The sequence below is a fragment of the Vicia villosa genome, linkage group LG3 (genome assembly GCF_029867415.1).
Source record: "Vicia villosa cultivar HV-30 ecotype Madison, WI linkage group LG3, Vvil1.0, whole genome shotgun sequence".
Taxonomy (NCBI): Eukaryota; Viridiplantae; Streptophyta; class Magnoliopsida; order Fabales; family Fabaceae; genus Vicia; species Vicia villosa.
The window spans coordinates 33,072,759-33,099,822 of NC_081182.1; the positions used below are offsets into that span (position 1 = coordinate 33,072,759).

Genomic DNA, 27,064 nt, shown 5'->3' on the forward strand with positions numbered 1-27,064 from the left:
TATATATATATATATATATATATATATATATATATATATTTATTATTTATTTCGACTCTACGTGACCCGTACGAACGCACGAGTCCATTAGTAGTTTCATTCAAAAGTTTACCAATAATTAAAAAAAAAACTAATTCTTTCAAATAAATAAATAACTTAAAAATTAAAAACTTTACAAATAATTAAAAAAAACTAATTCATTCAAATAAGTAAATAACTTAAAAATTAATGCTTACTTGATTTAGGCCACTTAATTTTTTTTATTTTAAATATAAAATTATATTATTATAATTATTATTATAATACAAAATAATTATACAAATGTGGAATTAGAATTCTACCACCAAAATCATTATATATAATCACTTTCACTAGCCACGTCATAAAAACTACACCAAAATGGGATGTGAGACTAAAATTCTGAAAAATATAAAATAGATGGACAAAAAATGTAGATTTTAATTAAAATATTGGAATATGAAAATAGAGAAAGCAAAATTGCAATTAAAATCTTAAAATACATGCAATAATTTTATTTTTATTCATTTTTGCCACTTCATGTTTTTTTTAAAGGAGTTTGAGAAAAAGATTAACAAACGTTAGTTAAGATAAATAACTAATTTGTAGCGAATAAAACATAAAACAACAACTTTTTACAATTAATTATTTAAAGGAACCTTAGCATATTTTTACCTTGATTTTATGATTATACTATACTTTTATGATTATACTATAGTGGGTCAAAATTTTCGTGCTTTTATGACACTTGTTTGGTTTTTGTCTTACGGGTCGAGCAAAAGATTGGTTGTAGTGCATACAAGACAATTTTTTATTTTTTTTAATAAGCAATGGAATATATATTTATATATATATATATATATATATATATATATATATATATATATATATATATATAACTGATACAGAATACACATAGTCCAACCAAGAAGCAAAAACAATCTGCCAATATATCCAACACTAAAACCCTAGCCTAGATATTAAATGCAATGGTCTAATGGTGCGTGATTCCATTCATACCAATTATACAAGACTTTCTTCTTCGAACCAATCCCCAACCACCACCAGGTATACATTTTTATCTTATGAACAACTTCACTTACGTCCAACGAACCATTCTTAAATATTATCTCATTCCTCTGATTCCATAGATACCAGCAAGTTGCGAGCCAAAATGCTGCAGCTCTATTTTCAGCGCAATGACCCTGAACCTAGGACAACAATTCAGCAAAGTGTAGAGCACAATCAATACCTTGAGGTCTACTTAAACCCAACCAGTGATATACCATCTCCCACACCTTTATGATCATAGGGCAAGATAGGAATAAGTGGTTCCTATCCTCCATATGCAGAAAGCAGAAAACACACACACAGTCAACATCCTCTTGCAGGATTCCTATATCAATCAATAATTCCCGAGTTGGTAGTCTGTCCAGCAACAACCGCCAGCCAAAAATGCAAATTTTTGAGGGAACCTTTGCCTTCCAAATCTTTTTTAACGCCTCCAAGTCATCGGCATCCTCCGAGTCTTCCACCTCAACCTTTATCAGCTCCATATACAACAAATTTACCGAAAAAACTCCTGAATCCCCCAACAACCAAACAACCGAGTCTCGCACCCCTCTAAAGGTTGTGCATCCTTCCAAAATATGCAGAAGCTCTCTCTTTTCCATCGTAGCCTCAACCCAATACCCCATCTCACTAACACAATCTTCAGCATTAGACATAGCCAAGACCAGATTCGGATATAACTCACATAGAGGTCTATGACCTAACCAACGACTGATCCAGAACGGAATTAAGGTTCCTTCACCTACCTTGAAAGATACAAACTTGAAAAAACAATTTACCTATGCAGAGTCAGCTATATTCAACAGGTCCTTCCACCAGAGTGATTCGTTACTTGTTCTGCCAGAGTTGCGATTCAGAACTAGTCTCTCCCACAAAGCTCCATATCTAGCTTGCATGACTCCTACCCAAATTGCATCAGTTTCAGTTAGAAACCTCCAAATCCACTTTGCAAGCAGAGCTTCATTAAATTTTGCCAAGTCCTTGATTCCCAAGCCACCATCAAATTGATTCTTACACGTCTTGCTCCAGCTGACCCAACACATCCCTTGCCTATCCACTTTATGATTCCACAAAAACCTCCTCTTAATTCTGTTTAGCTCTTGCACTACATGCGTCGGGACTCTAAAAAAAGATAGGTAATATAACGGGACATTAGACAGAGCAAATTTAATGAATGTAATCCTCCCGCCAATGGATAGCAGTCGACCTAGCCAAGGAGACAGTTTAGCTTTCATAGCAGCCAGAATAGGATTCCAGAATGAAACTCGTCTATGGTTGCCTCCAACCATAATCCCAAGGAACTTAAAAGGGAATATATCAATTTTACACCTTAGAAACTGACTGGCTGCCAGTAAGAATGACTCCTCTAAACCTATCCCATACAGATTGCTTTTGCTCATATTAACCTTAAGGCCATAAATCATTTCAAAGCCTCGCAACATTGACTTAATTGCCCACAAATTCCTCCAAGAGCATTCTCGCACGAGAATCGTATCGTCCGCAAATTGTAGCAAGGTATAATCCACATCCTCATTAATCCTCAAGCCTGCAAAACCTCCAATGCTGACAGATTTTCTCACCAAAGTCGCAAAAGCCTCTGCCACAATAGTAAACAGAAAAGGAGACAAGGGGTCCCCTTGTCTTAATCCTCTTGATGCTTTGAATTTTGTTGTAGGGCTTCCATTAATTAGGATTGACATATTGCTATCAAAAACCCCTGCATCCATCCATTTAAGCCAATTATCACCAAACCCCATCTTGACCAGCATAGCTCTCAAAAAACTCCAGTCCACACAGTCATATACCTTAGCAAAATCCACCTTCAACAACATACATTCCTTCCTCTCTCTTTTAGCAAGGTCAATGATCTCATTCGTTACAAGGATTCAATCTAAGATTTGACGCCCAGGAATGAAAGCAGTTTGTGTCTTAGAAATTAACTTATGGATCACTTTCGCCAGCCTTGAAGCCAATATCTTGGAGATAATTTTATACACTGCTCCAACAAGACATATGGGTCTGTAGTCCTCCATGTTCAGTGGACATTCAACTTTGGGAATCAACGCAATGAAGGAGGCCGTCATAGCATGAGGGAGAGACACTTTAGAGTAGAAATCTAATACATATTTAATAACATCCTCACCAATGATGTCCCAGCACCGCTTAAAGAAGTCCAGATTAAATCCATCCGGTCCAGGACTTCGATCCCCATCACAATTCCAAACCACTTCCTTAATTTCCTCTCTAGAAAATCTTTCCTCCAACATTTCCTTATCCCTTTCAGATAGTTTCTCAAACTCAAAGCCATCAATGGAAGGTCTTGCCTGGTTATGCCTCTTGAGTCGTGCTTGAAAGTGATGCCTTGCCAACCCTTTGATTTCCTCAACACCCTCCACCAGCCCTTGATCTGTCAGCATCGCCACCACCTGATTTTTCCTTGTCCTAGCCTTCATCAAAGAATGAAAATACTTGGTATTACTATCTCCTTCCGCCACCCACCTCTGCCTTGCTTTCTGTTTTAAGATACTCTCTTTCAACATAAGATTATTCCACATCAATTTATGCACTTCGTCCCTCCTTTCCAATAGCTCTTGGTTTAGTTGATTGTTTGCAAGGAAGTCATCATTTTCTATCTTGTCTAATTCATCCACTTCCTCTTCAATCTTCAGATCCACCCAACCAAATATATTCTTATTCCACCACCTCAATTTCTCTCTAAGCCTTTTTAACTTCTCCTTGAGAACAAAGGCCCTGCTGCCCTGAACTTCAAAACTCTCCAACTGCTCCTTCATGAAACCTAGAAATTCCTTGTGCTCAAACCAACAATTCAGAACCTTAAAGGGTTTAGGCCCCCAGTCAAGCTTGCTAGACTTCAGCCACACAGGCCTGTGGTCTGAAATATCCCTCTTTCCACACTCTTGAGCCACAACATCCCATAGATCGATATTACCCGCTCATAACAGAATTCTATCTAGCCTGCTTCTAATTTTCCCATTAGCACTAATCCAAGTGAACTTATTCCTAATCAATGGAATGTCCACCACCTCTATTAGGTCGATAAACTTCCCAAAGTCCTCCATTTCACTAGGACTCCTCTCAGACTTCCCTAAACTTTCCTCCTTATTCTTCACAGAGTTGAAATCTCCCCCAATTATCCATTCCCCTGCCGGCAGTTTATGTTTCCAGTCCAAAAGGCACTTTCACAACACCCTTTTTTCTTCTAGACAGCATGATGAATATACATTGATAAAATACATGTTCTTACCTTGCCACTCCGCATTAAGGCCCAGAAACCCTTTCTCTCTAAAGCTGAATACCGGGATTATCACATCCTTCCTCCAAATTGTCAGCAATCCCCCAGATCTTCCTCCAGAATCTGATACCGACCAGTCACAATCACCGGATCCCCAAAAGCCCCTAGCTACCGAATCCTCCATCTTTGTTAGCTTAGTTTCCTGAATAATGGAGTTACCACCCCCTCTAATGTTGTAGGTTCCAATATTCATGGAACCAATTCTGATAACGCCTTGCTCCTCCCCTTCTTCCTCTGTTCCTTATCTTCCAAATCTCGAATGATGCCTTCGAACACTTCATCATCTTCTTCTCCTTCTATTCCCAAATCCTTAATTGATTTCCATACTAAGGACGGGACCTTTTCCTCCAACCTCAAGACTCTTCTCTTGCCTTGCATCACCCCCGAATCTGTAATCGAGTCTGCTTCCTGGCTTGAATCAAAATTATCTCCAGAAATATTGCCTGAGAATGAATTGGAGACATACTATTCACTTCATATTACCTAGACAAAGAAGAGATGGGTAAGCCACTGGTGAATTCTATAAATAACGGTGTAAATTCCTCTTTTTGCACTAGTGAAACCTGCTGCACAAAATATAGAAATCCAAATTTCCTTCAAAGAGGAAGAAACTATGCTTTATTCATTTGTTTTTATTCTGCCCGGTTTTTGTAGCTGTTTGGGATAGAATATACACTTGGTTAAATACAGAGAATATCAATGAAGACAACCTCTTAGCTCATGCATGGAAGTTTATAAAAAGAAATGTTATATTGTTCAATGATCAATTTAGATATGTGGGGATATTATTGTTATGGCATTTTGTTCAATGATTAATTTAGATGTGTGGGGATATTATTGTTATGGCATTTTGTTCAATGATCAATTTAGATGTGTGGGGATATTATTGTTATGGCATTTTGTTCAATGATCAATCTAGAAGTGTGAGGATAATGTTAAGTTGGGGATATTGTTGTTATGGCATTTTGTTCAATGATTAATTTAGAAGTGTAAGGATATTGTTAAGTATATCAAAATCATTTTTTGGTAGCTGACAGTAGAAGTAGGAGGTCATTAACTTTTATGATGTAGGTGGTTGTCGTATCTCTCTATGTGAGTACATTTTATGCTCTCACTTTTTATCAATCAATTTGCTTATTGAAAAAAAAGCACACACAATTGAGACATAAAAATTAAAGCGAAACAATTTTAAATAGATACATCTGCCAATTCAATGAACAACGAGATTAATTCTATAAAAAAGTATTCTTTATTAAGAATGTCAAGTTTTCCTCTTAATCTAGAGGAGATCCAATTGATTATAGAATGGAAGTAAATATACATCAATTCACTAGAGGATTAATCATAATTTCTTTTTCATCATAAAAAATCATAAAATTTTCGGTATTGTTTTGTTGTGGCCGTTTTTGCTGCAACGAGCTATTTTCTAAACATTCGGGATTGAGCACTTCTCCAATAAAGAGTACTGTTCCAGAGCAATCTTCTCTAATCAAAAACATGAAAGGGTGGTCGGCTACAAAGTCTATGGGAGGCGGATGTCTTTCAGGCTTACATAATAATACACCTACACTGGTCGCTGCAGTAGCTTCAGTTCCTTTTTCATTTACTTCAATAAATGACTTGTGGTATATGGCTGAAACATAAAGTTCTTCACCCATAGGAGACTCCACCATGTTTGTCAAACCTCCACCTGCTTCAGAGAAAGGTAAAACCACTCCTAGCACCTTCAACATGCTAGAAGTTTCAAGGTCAAAAGAAATTCTGAATCTTGGAATTCTAAAGTCACCTACTGGCACTGTAACCATAGGATGTGTACGCTCCAAAATCTCAGAATCAGAGGCTACCTTTTCAATCAAAGCTAACAATCCATATTTTACATCAGGAAGATAAATGTACATAGAGAAACTGCGCTTATCCTCGTGCTTATATGAGTCACATCCCTTATAAATAACACTACAACACGCGTGGGCTTTAAAAGCGCTTTTTATGGGCTTTAAAAGCACTTAAAAGCGCTGTGAAAGCCAGCGCTGGCGTAGGTAACAAAAGCGCTTCAGAAAGCGCTCTGGTAGACCCCCCCTATAAGAGCGCTTTTCTGGAAAAAGCGCTCTGGTAGGCCCCCCTATGAGAGCGCTTTTTCTGGAAAAAGCGCTCTGATAGCCCCCCTATAAGAGCGCTTTTTCAAAAGCGCTTTCGTATGTTGCGTTTTTTTAATTTTTTATTCTTTTTTATTAATCTTTGGCAGCGCTTTTAGTAAGAAGCGCTTTCGTAGGTGGACCTTTAAGAGCGCTTTTTAAAACCGCTGTCGTTGCTAAATGAGGTATTTTAATGTGCAGCCTGTAATTTAATCCTCCCAGTCGACCTGTAATATGTTTTCAACCTGTAATATATTTCCGACGATATAATTTCAGCCATCAGTAAGACAATATATATACTAATATAATACCATTATAATATCCAAAATTATATATATTACAACATCAATAATATTATAGTTCAAATCGACACAAATCCTACATGAAAAGTTGCTGAATATAAAATTGACACAAATCCTCTTTGATTTCTTCCAACTTAAGTCTCGGGTACGCAGCAACACGGAATTCGTCAAGGTACTACAAAACAAAAACATAATATGAATGATATATTTAGTTAAATGTAATAAATTATATGAAATAATCTTAAGTTATAAATTCATACCGTGAGAGGAATCTCTAATTGATTCGCCTGAAGGATTTCTTTCATAAACCTCAAAACAAAGTATCCGCAATCTGAACTGTTTCGCTGTTGCGGACACTACATAGAAAAACAAATAAGATTTTATAGTTATCTTGTTTTATCAAGTAGCATAAATATTATAAGCAAAATTGTGAAAAATAATGTACCTGCACTTTGATCCAAGTAATGTTTGATTTAGTCCGGGATACCTGTGCGTCCTGTTGACTTCGGAACACTTGTATTGATCTAATTAACAAATATATAAAAGCATATGTTTAGATCAATCCCACAAATAAGTAAATATATAAATATACACGAATATTTAGAACGATCCCACTTACAAATCAACGATTTCCTTCATAGCCGAATAATTGGTTCAGTCACCATTTACCGAATTCAGATAATACACGACTTCTTTTATAGGGTTGATAGCAAGCAACAACCAGTGTGCTCTATAAATTAAAACAATAGGTTATATGAAAATTTTGCTATACACAAAAGAAACAGAGATTAGATGAACCAAGAATGAGAAACTAACCCTACTGATCGGGTATTATACGCCCAAAGATGCAGACTTTCTGTATTGCCGGTGGACATGAATCTATCGACTAAGCGCTGTCTAACTGATTCCGGTTCCGAAGCAATTGCCATTCCGCTGCAATGGGCGGAAGACACGAAACGGAATCTGTTAGACAATGCAGTCCCGCGCAACACTCTGTCATACAACAACCTTAAATAAAAACATAATAAACATTAGATTATTTTCATTGAAATGTGTAAATAAATTATATTGTGGGACTAATTAAATAATATATCGGATGAGTGAATATTACCGGATGTATGAGTGCATATTACCGACGCCTAGTTGTTCATGCGTAAAAATCTCTTCCAAGTCATCAATTGCAATATGTGACTTGAATTCAATACCGAAGACACTTTCATCCATATTGATTTCACGTAAAGCACCATCCTTCAAATCGGACATATCAACAATTGTTGCGAGCGTCGTCCGGTATCGAGGCACAAAAGCACCGCCTTTTTTTGCCGCTAGCTTCAGAGGACCAGTGGGTGGTACGCTACGAACTTGCTGCGTCACTTGTTGTGACTCCCGAGCGGATGCCTAAAAATCATATAAGTTAGGTAAAATATAAAATCATGCAGATTTAGATTCAGATTATATATTAACACTTTAAATGTACCTCTTTTAGTGATGCAACAGACTCCTCCTCCTGTAAAATCCCTTTACCCTTAATTGCGGGTTTTATAGGAGCAGTCTAAAATTAAAATGTAAAAAATAATTAATAAACGGTTTAGCATTGACATTCGAAAACTAAATGATTCATAATCGTTTTCAATATACCTCATCACTAATGGTAATGAGCTCCGAGGGCCATGCAACAAATGATCCTATTGCATCTCGCAGCAATGTCGTCTCTGAGACCATGTCAGGTACCGGTAGCATCGCATCATGATCTAATACAACATCCACCGATACTTTCAGGTGTCCATTCGGGAGCGGTCTATGGTGAAGTAAATCTCCCAAAGTGTTGTGCACTTTTCCCTTGCCAACTAATCGATAATTCGGTGACGATAAGTATAGTTGGCAAGATGAAATGCCCTAAACCAATAGTAAATATAAAGTCATTATCATTAATAAAATAGAACAATTTGTAAGGAAAAAAATTTATAATTACCTCGGGAAATTTCCTTTGACAGTTGATACTAGCCTTATCACTAGTTTCTTTCACCGATGAAGTGTTGCACTTTTCTCTCATATACATATCTTTATCTCTTTGCAATTCAGAGACTTGTGCTTGCAATTCCTGCAACTTTTGCAACACTTCTTCATTGGTAAGATTTGATCTTCTCCTAGGACTCTTGTAAAAAGAGGTTGGAGTCACACCATGACCCTTACCCCTCACCCGACTGGGATACTCAGGAGCATCTAGTGCTCTACTAAGTACGCTCCCCTCACCGGTGGATACCGATTGCGACAAGGTCTCTTGTAATTCATTTACATTTCAATAATTATTAGTGGAGATAAAAAATCATTTATATATTAAAAAACATTTGATTTAATTAAAGACACTGTATTATACTTACACATTCAGTATAAACTCTCTGAACATCGGGATCGACAGCTTGATTCTTGCCCACACGAGCTTCCTTCCACAACACATGTACAGGAAGTGAAGTTTCCTCACTTTTAGTCTCCTCTAACTATGCATTGACACAAATGATAAAATCGTCAAATAAAACATGCACATTTAGACAATTAATTAAAACGCATTTCTATTTACTTACAATTTTATCCTCTAAGCGTGCATATCCCAAACGCCCTTTTTTGTATGGATACGCGGGTTTTGATGCTCTCGCACTATTTGTGACACTCCTTTTCCGAAAAGCTTCATCTTTTTGCTTTACAAACTCAGCCCAATTTTCTTCATCAATGAAGATCTCATACTTTTTTGGCCGTCCCGGTGCCTCTTCAAGAAAGTTTCCATCTTTATCCTTAAGATAGGTGTTTGTCAAAAAAGCTTTCCACCCTCTATATATTTTTCCGGCCAAACTAAGTATGTAGCGTCTACGCTCATCTAAACAATTTATCGTCAAGATAATAACAACAACCATATATGATATATACCTGAAGCTCGTCCCAAATCGCTTTTTTTTCCGCATCCAACTCTTTGCTTTTCAGATTCCATTTAGCTACGGAGACCGGAATATGCATACGAACAAGTGTACCAATATAGCTTGTCAACTTTGCAGAATTAGGACCAATTGCTTGGTTTTCAGAATTCCATTCCAAATGGTATACTAATCCTTGGTCTCTATGTCGAATGATTCCCTTCATAATGGTGATGCCTCGTGCAACTTCTTTTGCTTCAGTATCAGGTGGAGCATTTGTATCCGGAGCATCTCTTTCTTGAGCATCTCTTTCTTGTGAGTTTTCTTGTGAGTTTTCAGGTGGAGCATCTCTATCCAGAGCCATTGAACCTGTATCAAACAAACTAAAGCACATTCATTGTACCATGAGAAATTGGGTTCAAAACAAGTTCTAAATCCCTAAACCAACATCCCGGACAGCCATGATATACGTATAAATTGGCTCTCAAAATTCACTTCAAACAAGTTCAAGATGAAAGAAAGTAAACTCAACCATAGCCAAAAGATCTATCGATCAACCAAAATCATGCATATTCAAATATCAAAGCTCAACGATGTCTTTAGAATCAAAATCAAATAATATCAATACAAAATATGACTTAATTCCACTTCAAAACATGAGATCAATTCCAACCACCTTTGAATCAATTAACTTAGAAACCGGGAAGCCACTACACCAACCTATTAACGCATACTTAAGTTCACTTCAAACATGTCTTACACAACGAACTCGGGCAGCCATGAACAGGAACCAAAACCAAAACTCAAAGAGAAGCACAATATCATTCAAACCCAATCTAATACAATATATGGATTATCAAATGTGAGTATTAGCATAGAAAACGATTGCCATTATCCAATGCCCAGTATATGGTTTTGGTTCATGTGAGTATTATCCAATGCCCAGTATATGATTATCAAACCCAATATATGGATTATCAAATGTGAGTATTAGCATAGAAAACAATCTAATACAATATATGCATTCATCTTTCAAATGTCAAAAACAGTGCCATTATCCAATGCCCAGTTACAACATAGAAGCAGAAGAGAACACCTAATATATATAATACACAACCAAATTCTTTACAGTTACACATTCCTAGAGAAAACTACAAAATCACAAGAAAACATATTGGCGATATCGCGAATAACCAATAAATCGTGTACCTTCGTCTTCGTTTTCTGGGCAAGTGTTGTTCTTCGTTCTAGCTTTGTCTTCTCTTCGTATTTGTTTTTCTGGGTGGTTTTGAGGATGAGATACGGTCTTCTCGAATTCGTATTCGTTCTAGCTTCGTCTTCGTCTTCTCTTAATAGATGGCAGCGTTTCTATGGAGTTTCTATGGAGTTTCTATGGAGTTCTTCGTAGATGGTTGTGTTTCTTCGTTCTGGGCAGCAATGGCAGTGAAAGAAAATTAGGGATTATGAAACAACTATTATTTGGATTTTAAAAATTTTAATTGACGAACCAGCTATGAAAGCGCTTTTAGAAAGCGCTCTGGTAGCCCTGCCTTTACCAGCGCATTTTAGGGTAAAAGCGCTTTCGTACCCCCCCCTTTAAGAGCGCTTCTGAAAGCGCTTTCATAAGCCACCTACCAGAGCGCTTTCAAAAAGCGCTCTCATACCCCCCCCCTTACCAGAGCGCTTTTTAAAAGCGCTCTCATACCCCCCTACTAGAGCGCTTTTTTTGCATCATTTTCCCTTGTTTATTAATTTTGTTTTTAGCGAACCCTACGAGAGCGCTTTTGCTAAAAGCGCTTTAGTAGCTGCGCTGCTACAGCTTAAATTTGGCATAGTGTAAGGCGAAGAACTTTAAAACCATCAAAAGCCCTAATGAATTTTTTATCCATACCAGTCATGAAGGGAACTTTGATTGAGCTGCCATTGAGAAGGTAAAAATCATAGTCTTAGCTTTTTGATATATCAAACTCCTCCCACCATATTCCTTTGAAGTATAGTGCATTTGCAAATATGAGTCTGCTTAAGCTATCAACAGACCCAGGTGGAAGTATGATTTGGATCGACAATGGCGAAAACACAATGTTCTTTTCTTTATATTCTTCTTTGGAGAACAAATGTTTGGCAATGGCCATTGAAACCTCTATTAGGTTGGTTGTTGATTCTGCGGGGAGATTCATTCTTATTCCGATTGAATTGATGCAAGTAAAGAAAAACTGAGTTTCTACTAAAACCCTAGAGAGGTTGAAAAGAGAGTAACTTGCTAAACCCTAAATTCTTATTTATATATTTATACAAAAGATATCTTGTTAATCAAGTTATGTAAAAATATCAACGCCGAAATATTAGGGGCCAAATTTTACGATTAATTTTCTCTTAAAAGTTAATCACGCTGTGAGATCTTCAGTAATGAGATAGTACGAAATATACTGAAGGGGAAGATACTGCCCGAAAAGTTTGTATCTAAGAGTGAATCAAGGGATGACAAAGCTATGCGATAATGCAATCAATACCATGAATTCGAGCCGCGGCAACAGCCAGTCCAAGTTGGCCTCGGTTTTGTGACCGAATCCGGGGATTCTCTCCTAGTGCGAATGGTTGTGACACTTTCTCGTGGTCTTTAGACGAGGATAAGGATTTCACCGTTGCGAGCATTACATACGCAATTGATTGTGCCAAATCTTTCACATGAGATTATCATTTGATTAATTCTTTGAAAGTGATGTGGGAGCTAAAACTTCCGCCCAAGATCAAGGTCTTTGCTTGGAGATTCTTTATTGATCGGCTTCCTACTAGAGATTAATTATTGAAAAGAGGTGTTGCTAATGTTTCGTGCCCGGATTGTGTGATGTGTGGTTCTCTCCTTGAATCATCTTCCCATCTTTTTTTTCAATTGTCAAGAGGCGAAAACAATTTGGAAACACGTTTTTATTTGGCTCGGTATTTCAGAGGAGATTAATGAAGAGGAGTTGCTTTGTTTCGACGTTATTCAAGAAAAGGTGAAATGTTGCAAGCGAAGAATTTTAATTAATTTTGTTTGGGTAGCTACTATTTGGAGCCTTTGGCATATGAGGAATGCCATGATTTTTAAGGGGGAGGTGTTTTGTTTCGATGTAATTTGTTGTAACATTGTATTTCTTTCTTGGAGATGGATGTATAGTGGATATAGTAAGTTTAGACCAACCTATTATGAATGGTTTAAACTTCCTTTATCCGACACATGCAATCTATAGTGCTTTGTGTTTTTTTGTAAGGGTTGCACCCCTAGTGCGAGCTTTTCAATCAATTGCTTATTAAAAAAAATACCATGAATTCGAGTAATGACGTAATTTTCAAAATCAATTTAAATATTTAACCATAATAAAGAAATATTCCAAATAAAATTTAGACAAATACATATTTTATGTGTAAGGTATACATTTATCACACATAAAAAAAAAATATTTATAAAAACATAAAAAGTTGAGAAGTATTTAGATTTATACTAAAAATTAAAAGTAGTTTTTGAGGATATTATATCATTTGAGAAAAAATTAAAAGTTATGTGACATGGCTGATTGATGAATCTCAATTGAATCATAGTGTAAAATTATTTTACATTAATGTCAATGTACTACTTTAACCTCTTTAAAGTATTATTATCTGTAATAATTTTTATAATTTAATTCATATTTTAACAAAGAGCTATTTGACTTTTGATTTAAATTGATTTTACGATTGTACTATATTTGATTTAAAATTAAAATAAGTATTATATTAAAATTTATTAAATATTAATTTTTTTCAAATAAGCAATGATATTAAACATGGGAGTATAATGGATACGCCACCCAAAGACAAAGTCAAAAGCTCTAACTACTCGAAACAAACGAGCGGCAAGATATTCCAAGTATGAAAATTAAAAAGCTCTCCTAGTTTATAAAAAGCTAATAGGAAATTCCAAGAGAAGAGAATTATATTCGTCATACATTCCGAAAAATTAATAACTCCTCCTTGAAGATAATCGCATTCCGCTTCATCCAAAAACACCAAACATGCTAACCATATCACCCCAACAATGGTCCTCTTGTTCGGACACCTCACTTTATCGCAAAATAGAAAAAAAGAAACAAATTTCTGATGATAAAGAGGAATTACGAATTGGTAACTCAAAATTGAGGGTGGAATCGAGATCGGTACCAGATTTTACCTTCCACTATTCATCATCGTAACGTGTTCATATTCGTCGAGGTCATCGAAGTCGTTGTCCAGCTCAGGTTCGTGACCGGAAGAAGTTGGGTAGGGTTTGGATTCAGATTTAAATTCATGTTAGGGTTTGATTTTGTCTTTGAAGATAGACCAGAGAGAAGCGGAAGAAGGAATTGAAAGAGAACCACACGGATTCTGAAACTTAGCTTCTATTTCATTCTTTTTTTTTTTACAAGTTCTTCTTGTTCTTGAATAAATTTTTTAGTCTATCTAAATTAACACCCGTTTAAAATTTAATGGGAGTAATAAAAATTTGATTATAATAATATTTTTAATTTATACCCGTTTTTAAAATATAGGATGTATATTGTCACGTGAAATTATTTAAAATGATATGTTATTTATAAAAATGTCATCAAACTTCTTATTTATACTCGTTTTTATGATATCAGGTGTAAATTTTAAAATTATATTGTTCTTTTTGCACTAGTGATAAGTGAGAGAATCATAATCTAATGTCTTAAGATATTTTGTTCAAATATAGTGTCCAGCTTATTTTAAGTAATTATTTAAAACTAAATGTGATGACCCTTGAACCTTCTGATAACCCAAAAATACTGGAACTAGAGCAAACAACGGTCATGCAAATATAGATGAAGGAAAAAAAACTCTTTTGAGGGGAAGCATATCTATTTGAAAGAGTGAATTCACATTTGATAAGAAGACTATATTAAGTGAGTAAGAGTCACACTAGATGGAAAATATTGAGGTTTTAACTTAAACTATTTTATGTGATTGTTCAAATCCCAATAATAATTCAGACCCCTCATGATCCAAAACATTTTGAATTTACATATGAAAACGAGTGTGTGGGAACACTCTCAGAGTTTGATGTAATCTTGTAATTGGGCGAGGGTAGACGTGCCAACTTTGAATGCAATTGTTTATAATGGGAATTCAAAGCACAAATAAGGAACATTTGAAGAAAAAAAATTAAAAGGAAACTATTTGAAATAAACATCTACCAATTCAATGAGCAAGAGATTATTTAAAAAAAAAAGGCAAACAAAACATTATAAAAAAAAGAAGGCTCAAGAAATGCCACTTAAAAATAGATTCAAAATACAAAACCAAGAGTTTCCCGTAATCTATGGTGATCTAAATTAACTGTCATGGTTCACAGTATAAATCAACTATAAATTAATTTTCATCATAAAAATGGTTTAATAAAGATATCAATATTGACGCCTTTTATTACCGGTTTCTTGTGATAGATGTCGGCGCCTTTTATTTTTGTTTTGTTGCGACTGTTTTTGCGGTATAGGACCCTTCTTTAAAACTCCGGGATTGAGCACTTGTCCAATAAAGAGTATTGTTCCAGAGCAATTTTCCCTAATCAAAAACATGAAAGGGTGGTCGGCTACAAAGTCTATGGGAGGTTGTGGTGGTTTTCTAATCATAGCGCATCCTGCCCTCATTGTAAAAAAGTTCACTGCAGCCGCTTCAGTTCCTCTTTCATTTAATTCAATATAAGATTTGTGATATATTGCCGAAACATAAAGTTGTTCACTTGTAGGAGAGTCCTCTACCATTTTTGTCAAACCTCCACCTGTTTCAGAGAAAGGTAAAACCACTCCCAGCTCCTTCAACATTCTAGAAGTTTCAAGGTCAAAAGAAATATTGAATCTTGGAATTCTAAAGTCACCTACTGGCACTGATTTTCTAGGACGTGTATGCTCCAAAAATTCAGAATCAGAAGCAACCTTTTCGATCAAAGCTAACAATCCATCTTTTGCATCAGGAAGATAAATGTACATAGAGAAACTACGCCTATCCTTATGCTTATATGACTGACCTCCCTTATAAGAAAGTTGAAGGACTTTAAAACCATCAAAAACACTGATATACTGTTTATCCTTACTCGTCATGAAAGGAACTTTGACTGAGCTTCCATTGAGAAGGTAAAAATCATAGTCTTTTGTTTTTGATATATCAAACTCTGTCCGCCATGCACCTTTGAAATATAGTGCATTTGCAAGTATGAGTCTGGTTAAGCTATCAACTGACTCAGGTGGAAGTAGATTCTTTATAAGACCTTTTGTCTCTTTTTCAGCCCATAAATTCACTTCTTTTGCCACTTCATGCGCCTTTCAAAACAATATAAGATTTTTTGTAAAAAAAAAACAATATAAGATTAGCTACATTGATTGTTTAAGTAGATGTTGATGTTTGTTAATACTCTAAAGTCTAAACTAAAGGGCAAAAAAATCATGGTAAAAATATTATGATGATAGTTGATAGATTAATATACCTTGGTTATAAAATCAACTGAGGCAATAGCGGCTTTGAAATCAGTAGACACGCTTTTTTTGAAGGAAGGTTTAAGAGAAGATGATTGTTGAACCCAAACACCATTGACGAAAGAGACCAGAGGTCCGCCGGCGGAGCTGTTATCGGCGAGCACATAGGAAACGAGTTGAGAGCATAAGGTTTTCAGTTTGCCGGTAGAGTCAGAATGGAGGAATTCAAGAAGCTGGTGTTTCGTGGAACCCTGAGAGCCAACAGCTACGATACTGAGTATGATTTGGAGGGACAATGGCGAAAACACAATGTTCTTTTCTTTGTATTCTTCTTTGGAGAACAAATGTTTGGCCATGGTCAATGAAACCTCGGTTTGGTTGGTGCTTGATTTGCCGAGATCCATTCTTATTCTGATTGAATCGATAACAATTTGCAGGTAAAAAAAATTTCTAGTCTCTCCTAAAACCCTAGAGAGGTAGAAAAGAGAGTAGCTTGCTAAACCCTAAACTCTTATATATTTATACCAAAGTTACCTTGCTAATCAAGTTACCCAAAAGGCTATTTTAATGGGATATATATAATACAAATGGTAACTTGCCTATCACGCAATGCAAAAATATTAGGGCCAAATTTTACGATTAATTTTCTCATAGAATTTAATCATGCTTTGAAATCTTCATTAATGAGAGGGTACTAAATATATTGAAGGGAAAGATATTGTGCGAAAAGTTCGTATCTAAGAGTGAATCAAGGGATGACAAAGCTATATGATAATGTAATCAACACCATGGATTCAAGTAATGACGGAAATTTCAAAATCAATTTAAATATTTAAACATAATAAAGATATATTAATTAAAAAATACTTATGAAAACATAAGAAATATTTTTAGTAACAAAATATCAAATTTTGAGTTATTAATTAACCTGAATTTGAAAACAACATATAATAAAAAGATTGAAAAATATTTAGATTTGTAATAAAAATTGAAAAGTATTAATATTTATAATAATTTAATTCTTATTTTAATTAAGAGTTATTTGACTTTAGATTGTTAAATTGATTTTAGGATCCCATAGAACACTAAGCAGTATGTTAGGGATTATTGCACATATTGAAACTGAGTTATTTGACTTTATAATAATTTAATTCTCATTTAATTTCATAGCAAAATTGCAATTAAAATTTTAAAATATGTGCAATAATTTTATTTTTATTCATGTTTGCCACTTCAGGTTTTTTTAAAGGAGTTTGGGAAAAAATTAACAATGCAGACGTTAATTAAGATAAAGAACTAATTTGTAGGAAAAAAACATAAAAGATCAACTTGTTACAATAAATTATTTAAAAGAACATCTAACTAAATTTTATGACACTTGTTTGGTTTTTTTCTTACGGGTCGAGCAAAGGATTGGTTGTAGTGCATACAAGACAATACTATTCTCATGCGTGGAAGTTTATAAAAAGAAATGGTATATTGTTCAATGATCAATTTAGATGTGTGGGGATATTGTTATGGCATTTCGTTCAATGATCAATTTAGAAGTGTGAGGATATTGTTAAGTATACCAAAATCATTTTTTTGGAACTGGTTATTAGCTGACAGGGTGCAGTTACCGTGCATAGATTTGCACCATGCATAGATTATTATGAACCCTTGGATTATTAGATCAAATTCTAGACATCAATTGTTATTCCTCGATACTCACCACTCAATACTCCATACTCAATACTGGATTAAAAACATGATCCAATGGCTTATGTAGACTTATGCATGATGCATAAGTAAAATTCTTATGCATGTTAACCAAAGCCTAACTGACAATAGAAGTAGGATGTCATTAACTATGTTGATAATTTCATGATGTAGGTGGCTGTTGTATCTCTCTATTGTGGGTACATTTTGTGCTCTCAATTTTTATCAATCAATTTTCTTATTAAAAAGAAAGCACAAGTCTGTCCGACACAATTGAGACATAAAAATTAAAGCGAAACAACTTAAAATAAATACATCCGCCAATTCAATAAACAACGAGATTAATTCTATAAAAAGTATTCTTATTAAGAATATTAAGTTTTCCTCTTAGAGGTATTCCAATTGATTATAAAATGGAAGTAAATATAAGTTTTCTATTTTGTTGTGGTCGTTTTTGCGAACTGTTTTCTAAAACCTCGGGATTGAGCACTTGTCCAACATCCAGAGCAATCTTCTCTAATAAAAAACATGAAAGGGTGGTCAGCTACAAAGTCAATTGGAGGCGGACATCTTTCAGGCTCACATAACAATACACCTACACTACTGGTCGCTGCAGCAGCTTCAGTTCCTTTTTCATTTACTTCAATAAATGACTTGTGGTATATGGTTGAAACATAAAGTTCTTCACCCATAGGAGACGCCACCATGTTTGTCAAACCTCCACCTGCTTCAGAAAAAGGTAAAACCACTCCTAGCTCCTTCAACATGCTAGAAGTTTCAAGGTCAAAAGAAATTCTGAATCTTGGAATTCTAAAGTCACCTACTGGTACTGTAACCATAGGACATGTACGCTCCAAAAACTCAGAATCAGAGGCTACCTTTTCAATCAAAGCTAACAATTCATCTTTTGCATCAGGAAGATAAATGTACATAGAGAAATTGCGCTTATCCTCGTGCTTATATGAGTCACGTCCCTTATAAAAAAGGCAAAGAACTTTAAAACCATCAAAAGCCTTAATGAATTGTTTATCCATGCTAGTCATGAAGGGAACTTTGAATGAGCGGCCATTGAGAAGGTAAAAATCATAGTCTTTTGTTTTTGATATATCAAACTCCTCCCACCATATTCCTTTGAAGTATAGTGCATTTGCAAATATGAGTCTGCTTAAGCTATCAACAGACCCAGGTGGAAGTAGATTCTTTATAATACCTTTTGTCTCTTTTTTAGCCCTTTTTTTTTAATAGGCAATGGAATTACTAAAGAGCATAAGGGGTGCTCCACCCGAGAGATTCTTTTTTTTTAATAGGTAATTGAATTCAACTAGGGCAAAAGGGTTGCTCTACCCAAATACAGACGCAATGGGTACCCACAAAAAACCCCATATCGGGTAGGGTAAATACCCATAAAAATGGGTATGGGCACGGGCACGGGTAATTACCCATTAAAATATGCGGGTATGAGTGCGGGCACGGGCACCTTACTACCCAACACGCCCCATACCCACACTACATATTTCTATAATTTCATTTATATTATTATATAAAAATGCATGATTCTAAATTTTTTTAAAAAATATATCGCTATTAAATCATTACACATTTTAATAAAAGTGGTTATTTGTTTCTTAACTCAACAATAACATACATAATTTTTTTAATATTGTTAAAAAGACTTAAATTATATGATACTTTGTAATTAAACGATTTAATTTTACTATAAATGCGCGTAGACGGATACGGGTATGGGCATTGAGGTACCCACAGGGTACAGGTACGGGCATGAATATTGATACCCACACGGGTTTGGGCTCGGGTACGGGGTTTTTTTTAAACTGCGGGTATGGGGATGAGTACTATAGTACCCTGCCCAAACTCTGCCCATTTCCATCCCTAATCAATAGTTACATGCTATTTTCATGGCATATAACACATATATACAAAAGATAACTTGCCAATCAAGTTATGCCAAAATATTAGGGGCCAATTTTACGATTTATGTTCTAATAAAATTAAATGCAATAGTCACTCTGTGCAATCTTCAATAATGAGAGGCTAACCAAGCGTTTGAAATCGAGTGGCAAACGAGTCTTTGTAAAGAACGATATTCGAGGAATACCGAGTTCGATTCCTGGTAGAAACAACGCTTGACCAGTGCACGCCGTAGCACGAGCTGAATTAGTCAATCTACTGTGTAGATCGGAAACCGGTGCGAAAGCCAAATAAAATGAGAGACTAGGAACTCCTTAATACATTAAAACACAATACTAAGCACTTACATTAACGTCTAATTTCTTTTCCGATCCCGCCTAACCCTTGTGATTCTTATATTCCCCTTTTTTATTCTCTTTCCAATAAATGTGATTTCATTATTAATTATAATTACAAATTATAATAAATTGTGAACCATTCTCAAAAAGTCATTCTATATTCTCTTTTTTATCACAACAACTTATACTCTTTTTCTTTTTAATAAATGTGATTTATGATTTTTTTCTAAATATTTTTTCAAGTCAATCAATATATCTTTTCTTTAACCCACGTTCACGTTTTTCTTGGTTGTTGTTGTACCCCAGTTTTTAATCACTGAGATCCCACCATATTCCAAATAGTAGGATCATCATTATTATCGTTGTCATCATGCATATATCATTTGTTAATCCAAAAATACAAAAATTTGTTGTTTGTTGCTTGTGTCTCAAGATAGGAGACTAATCAGGAAGAGACTGGGCAAATTAGGGTTTTGAGACACACAAAAAAATCCCACATTCTCCTATGATTCAAAGGATTCTCTAATCAATATCAAGTCCCAAGGATGGTTCAATGCAAGGTCAATCACCTTCAACTTCACTAGAGGCCCCAATTAGGGTTTTTGACCTAATTCTACCAAAGGGTTGAATTTTAATCAGGACATGGCTCCAAGGCTCAAACCATGATTCAAGGGCATCCAAATCAACCTAATAATCCATCCATTACATTTATTTGAAGTGGAGAGCTTGATTCATTTGGAAATCACAAAACTGCAGTTCTTTTGGAAAAAAGTCAATTGTGTGAGTCAACCATTGACTTTTGAGAAAAATGGCCAACTATGAACTTTTAAGGATTCAAATCATCATCATATGATTATTGAAGATATTTGACCAAAGAAAATCAAGAAAATTCATCAAGAATCAAAAAGTCAACAAAAGTCTAAATTAGGGTTTTAAGTGAATTTGACCTAATTTTGGGAACTCCAAATTTTGCCTACAAACTCAAATCTCCAGACATGAAAGTTGTAGATCTTGATCAAAAAAACAACTCATCACTTTGAACATTTCTTCAAAAAATGATTATTTTGAGAGATATGGAATTTTGAAGATTATGTTCAAAAAACTTAGAAAATTTGTAAGTGTTTTCACTTTGATTTTTCCTATGGCCATTTTTCTCCATGTTCCCAAAGGAGTTTGAGGAAACTTTTAACAAGGGACTTGAAGTATGTAGCAAGGTCTTTCCCAATAGATCAATAGCATGAAAATCCATGGCTTGAGCTAGGAGATGTGATTTTGCAAACAAGGCTCCATGAACACTTGAAGAATGAAGATGAACATGAAGAACAAGTTTGAATTTTGTTCATATCTGCAAGAATCTTCAAAGTACAGCCCCTCTAACCTGTTTAAGAGGCAAAAACAGAAGATTACGCACTCTTTTGAGCTATGATCCTTGTGTTTTAAGCATTATCCAAGTTTTATATCATTTGTGTACAAAAGTCACCAATTCCATTTTAGAAAAGCATTGCTTTTGCAAAGTCCACTCTTCTTGAGCCTCCCCCATGTCTCTTCTGCAACAAAAGCAAGTTAAAACCAACAAGCAAGGTCTCTAAGATCATATCAAAGCCTCACAAGCAAGCTTAAAGGATTTTACTTCACCATTGAAACCATGACTTTCTCGTTTCTTCATAAACAAGCAATGTGGTACAAGTATCACATGTGAACTCAAACTTCCGAGTTTTTTCCCTCCACATATCCTAAATTATGCCTATAAATATAGGGTCTCACTCCCTTAATCAAACACGCAAGAATTCTCCAAGTCCCACCTCACTTGAAATTCTCATTTTTCTTATCTTTGCACTTTTCTAGTGAATTCGAGTTCTAAAAGTTCTGGGTGTCAACCAAAGGTTTAGACAACTTCTAAACATCATTTAGAAGTTGTCCATACCTTCCTCAACCTCTTAAAGGTCCCCTAACCAAAAGTCACATTTCAACCTCCATTAAAGGTTCATTCAAGGTCTTAACCTACCAAAATCCAAATCAAACACTTACCAACCAAACAAACACTTCAAATAGCTTCTAATATTAGTCATATATAAGTTATCCATAACCTCTAAACAATTACTAAAAGCCTTGAACCAGAAATCACTTCTCAAATTTTCATTAAAAGACCTCTTTGAACCAAAGCTGTGATTCTTGATTTGGCTCGTGCGTTCTTGGATTTTTTGTGTTTGATACCTTCTATATCACATATAAGCTATCCAAACACCTGTTTTAGATTTGTAACACCTGGAACACACACTTCCAGCCATAACTTTTTTGCTTTGTAGGTGAAACCGTGTTTGATGTTGCAGGGGTCCTCAAGAAGTTCTAAGCGCCCAGAAAGCTTCCTTGGACATCACTAATGGATTTCAGATTGAATTGGTATCTTAGAAACACCTCCAAGCAAGAGTTTGATTCTCACTTTCAGAGGTATTTTGCTTAAACTTGAGCATACTCATTTGTGCATTGTTTGTTGCATTTCTTGATACCATTGTGTTCAGAATAATATAGGGAACAAAAACCCTAAACTTTTAGGGCCTGATTGTTACAATTGATCATTTATTTTGATTTTAAGTTTTTAGGGTTCTTAATTATTTTCGGAAATTCTTGTTCATATTTGAGTGTTAATGTTAGTTAATCATGTGATTGGATTCGTGATTAAATGCTTATCAGTTTAGAGTCTTAATTTGTTAAAAATAATTAAGTTTTTAAAAAGTTTGAATTTATGTGTTGTTGTTCTTGGCGCCATTGTTGTTGCTGAATGAGGAAGATGAAGTTGAAAAAAATCCCATTCATGACTTGTTTTAAAAATACAAGGAAATGGATCATGTTACTTATGACTACATCGTTTCAGCACAATTAGTAACCATACTTGAACTTAGCGCGTCCATAGGGTCTAGGGTTCGAACCCCCCTCGCCCCAGACCTTTTGCATTTTATTTTTTTTACTTTCTCTATCACTTGTTTTGATACTTGTTGAACTAAATGAATTATATTTTCACCAAGCGCGCGATGGCCTGATGGTCCATATTTTATGGAGTGTGTAAGAGGCAAGCCCTAGTGACTACAATCTCATCTTTTTTTACCACTAATTTATTTTGATTTCCTCACAACTTTGAAAAATTATTTAAAATAGTAAAATTGATCTTTTTCACTCCTTTTTTTGATTAGTTTATTTATGTTATATATTTTTATGTCATGTTAAAAAATCCCAAAAAAGATTGATATTTTATTATTTAAAAATTAATTTAGAAACATGTCTTTTACATTGAAAAATCAACTAAAAAATCTCTTTGTTTTAATTATTTCTTTGAAAGAATCTTGTGTACCTTTGTAAATATTTGTTTAGGGTTAGAGTAGGATGTCTTTGACTTCTTTATGTACCCTTAGACCATTTCTCTTAAAGAAATTGGTATTTAACAATTAAAATTAATTAGGTTTAGGTGTTTATCTTTAAACCTTAACTAGTAGGATACCCGTGCGTTTGCACGGGTACCTATTTAATATTTTGATCAGTAACTTCGTGTTTCTGTTATTATTCAATATTTTGATTAGTAACTTCGTGTTCCCATTATTATTTAATATTTTGATCAGTAATTTCATGTTTATGTTATTATTAAATATTTTGATCAGTAACTTCATGTTCCCGTTATTATTCAATATTTAAATTAATAATTTAATATCAATATTATATCGCGTACTATATCACTCCACGTTTATTCGCACGGATACTTGAGTGGTACACACGATTTTGTTTTTGAAATGCGATAAAAAATTTAAATAAGAAAAACAAAATTGTTTTACCAAAAAAGTTAATTATTTTTAAAAGAAAAACAATATTATTTTACAAATATTATTTTATCACAAAAAATTATTATTTTAAAAAGAAAACATATTTTAATTTATATATACAATATACATGTAATTCCTACTACTAGATTAAAATTTCTATAAAAAACTTAAATTTGTTTTTATTATTGTCATATTCAATTCTTCTTATATTTGTCAACTAGTCAGAGACCCGTGCTGTCGCACGGGTGCACTATTTATGGTGTAGTATTTTATGAACGATACGAAAAATGTGAAGTAGAGAAGCTTAACCAAATTGCATATATAAAATGGAAATTAACCATTTAAAAAAATGTATTAATAAGATATTATAATAAGATATTAGTAGTATAAAAATTAGGCTTCAAGTTAAAATAATGATCCACAAAAAAAATTTAAAATAAGTCGACACAGATAAGTTTATTTATATCTTAGATTATTTCGATAAGGTTTTATTGTTGTTAATATAATTGTTATTATTAAATAACTTTAACTGAAAATATTTAAAAAATAAATATGATATAAATCATTAATATGATAAATTCAATATGTCTAATAATTAAAAAAATTTATAAATATTTTGTTGATTTTATTGAAAACAGTATTGTGGTGATAGTGACCCGATATTGTGGTGATATTGACCCGTAAAAATACTAAATTTCAATGATAAAATTCCCAGAAGTTGAACCTTATTCTCATCAATAGATATAAAACCCTCATGTACTACGGATGAGATCATTAAATATTGTTTTCAACATGATATATTAAACTTTAATAGAAAATTATATAAGTGCCAACAAAAATAACAAAAAAAATTGAGAAAAAAATTAATATTTAAAATTAGTTAAACATTCAATTTGTTTATAAAATTATAAACGTTTTTATAGCTATTACTTGGAATATACTATAGGACAGTATTTAATACTTTTTCACAAATGAAAACATCGGCTCAAATTAATGAGCTGAATAAATCATGACAAAAGCATATAAAATGTCTAAGTATCTTACACTATCAAAGACTCATAAAAAATTACAGTTTATTATGATGTAGTGATGATGTAGTCATCTTGATGGCTTATCACAACTTATGCATTGATATGATAACATTTGTCTAGTATACCAGATCAACTTAGGTAAGAGAAGGCAAATTGAAGGTTAGATACCAAGTCAAGTGGTCTATCGAAAAGGAAAATTGGTATAGTTACAAAACAACAATTTTATTTAAATTTTAAAATACATGATGCAGTTGTTTGTAGACACTTTAAAACATGGTTTACTCAAATAATTGCTAGTGCTTACATAAAATATAGAATGATGTTGATAGTACATAATAGATCATAAGCCTAAGGCCAAACAACCATACATCTAAGTATTTTGCAAAACACACATGCAAGTTGAGTCACGAACGGTTGCAAGGAACAGCAGAAGAGCTTGAAGGCTTAATGTTATCTACCATTCTAATAATTGTCTACATATAAGTTATGTGTAGTAAGAGAAGTTTCATGTAAGATTTACTCCAATCTTACTTAACCTTCAGCAGTTGATAGTAAAAATTTACAAACTGACCCATGTAACAAAAATTCAAAGTAGTTATAAGATAGCAAGAAACATGTTTTATCAAGAAAAAATATATTATTTAAAGGAAACAAAAGATGCAACTAAAGTAATAAGAATATATTGTCCATAGCATAAATAGTAATGAAAAGGAAGACAATTGTTGTTCGATTTAGTATTAAACACAACTGTATTAATTTTCAACTTACATTTTCGCAGCCTGCCCGCCCTTTTCAATTGAAGCGACGAAGTACCTCTAAAACAATTGCCAATACAAACAGATCAGTACAAAAAGATCTTTAAATGGTTACAACTTAAACATGCAACTAAAATTAACAGAAAATTAAGCATGCTCATTAAATAATCCACCTATTTCAAGTTTCAACAAACTTTTACCTCCATTTCGAGTTATCTAATCATTTCATTCATTCAGTAAAAGACAATGATGCCTGAGACTTAAGTATAAGAATCATGTGTAATGAGTGTGGCTTCCACCAGGAGCTCTATTTAAATCCAGTGCAAAATATCAGCTAACAATTTGAAGTTTTAGAATAGTGATTAGCATCTATTAAAAGTTTGAAAACTCAAAAGTGAAAGCAATGTATTAGCCAACATACACACTAATACATCACAATAGACTTAAATTTTGGAGAAGGCTAACACAAACAGCTCAATCATTGGAGGCAGAGAGTTCAATTATTGTTGGAAGAATCTATAAATTATATATTGAAATTGAAAACCAATACTTGAGATCCGAGCCATTCAGCTTCAAATTTAAATTCCAAATCAAAATAACAAAATATATTGAATTTGTAATTAAATTGCGTTTTTATTAACATAATTTAACGAATCGATATGAAAAATCACAAACCTGTTGTTGGATCCGAGCCATATCAGCAAGAGACATGCGACTCATTTGTTCCTGAGTGATTCTGATCAAATCAGGATCCATCATATCGTTTAACATTTTCGATAATTCGCAATAGAATTGAAACCAATGAATAACGGTGGAGGAACTTTGAAACAAATGACATTTGTTTAAAAGTGCCTATTGCAAACATAGTGTAGGGGCTTCAACCTTATGTTCTTGGTGGATCTCATCAACTATCACCATTTTCTTTCTTTCATTCTAAATTTGGCAGGGATGAAGAAAATGTGAGTATTGATAGGTTATATCTACCAAAGATTCTCAAATAACAATAGCAGAATACCCTCTATCTACTCTAGTTAAATACATGTTCAATTATAGTTTTTCAGCCCAATACAACTTTAACACAAACCTGCACCGTACCAATTATCCAACAACCACACCATCAACCATAACAAATACCTGCATTCAATCCAATAAAATTAAAGAAAAACCAGCTGTTAGATTAAAAAACACGGCAAATGAGCAAACAGATTTTGAGGAATAAACCTGCCAGGTTGGTACTTGGTACCATCTTATATATTGACAAGTTATATTCTCTGAAA

General features: G+C 34.0%; 1 protein-coding gene and 1 pseudogene across 1 annotated transcript; both read right to left on the reverse strand.

The window, feature by feature from the left end:
- Nucleotides 1-4,591: 4,591 nt before the first annotated feature.
- LOC131657839 (serpin-ZX-like) lies at nucleotides 4,592-16,631 on the reverse strand. The gene is made up of 4 exons (XM_058927197.1): nucleotides 16,239-16,631; nucleotides 15,255-16,074; nucleotides 5,835-5,996; nucleotides 4,592-4,845 (listed from the first exon to the last, which is right to left on the reverse strand). Exons 1-4 carry the CDS (start codon nucleotides 16,629-16,631, stop codon nucleotides 4,592-4,594), a joined length of 1,629 nt encoding a protein of 542 aa, XP_058783180.1.
- A 1,700-nt stretch (nucleotides 16,632-18,331) lies between these two features.
- Nucleotides 18,332-26,558, reverse strand: LOC131657840 (serpin-ZX-like; annotated as a pseudogene).
- Nucleotides 26,559-27,064: the final 506 nt, after the last annotated feature.

Excerpts from the sequence above, each read along its gene's own strand:
- LOC131657839 (XM_058927197.1), bottom strand. The coding sequence starts at position 16,631 with ATGGATCTCGGCAAATCAAGCACCAACCAAACCGAGGTTTCATTGACC. Across the intron at positions 5,997-15,254 it reads TCCCGGAGTTTTAAAGAAGG|GAACTGAAGCTACTGCAGCG; the intron begins GTCCTATACCGC and ends TAAATGAAAAAG. Across the intron at positions 4,846-5,834 it reads AGAAGTGCTCAATCCCGAAT|GCAATATTTCTGGAGATAAT; the intron begins GTTTAGAAAATA and ends ATTCATTCTCAG.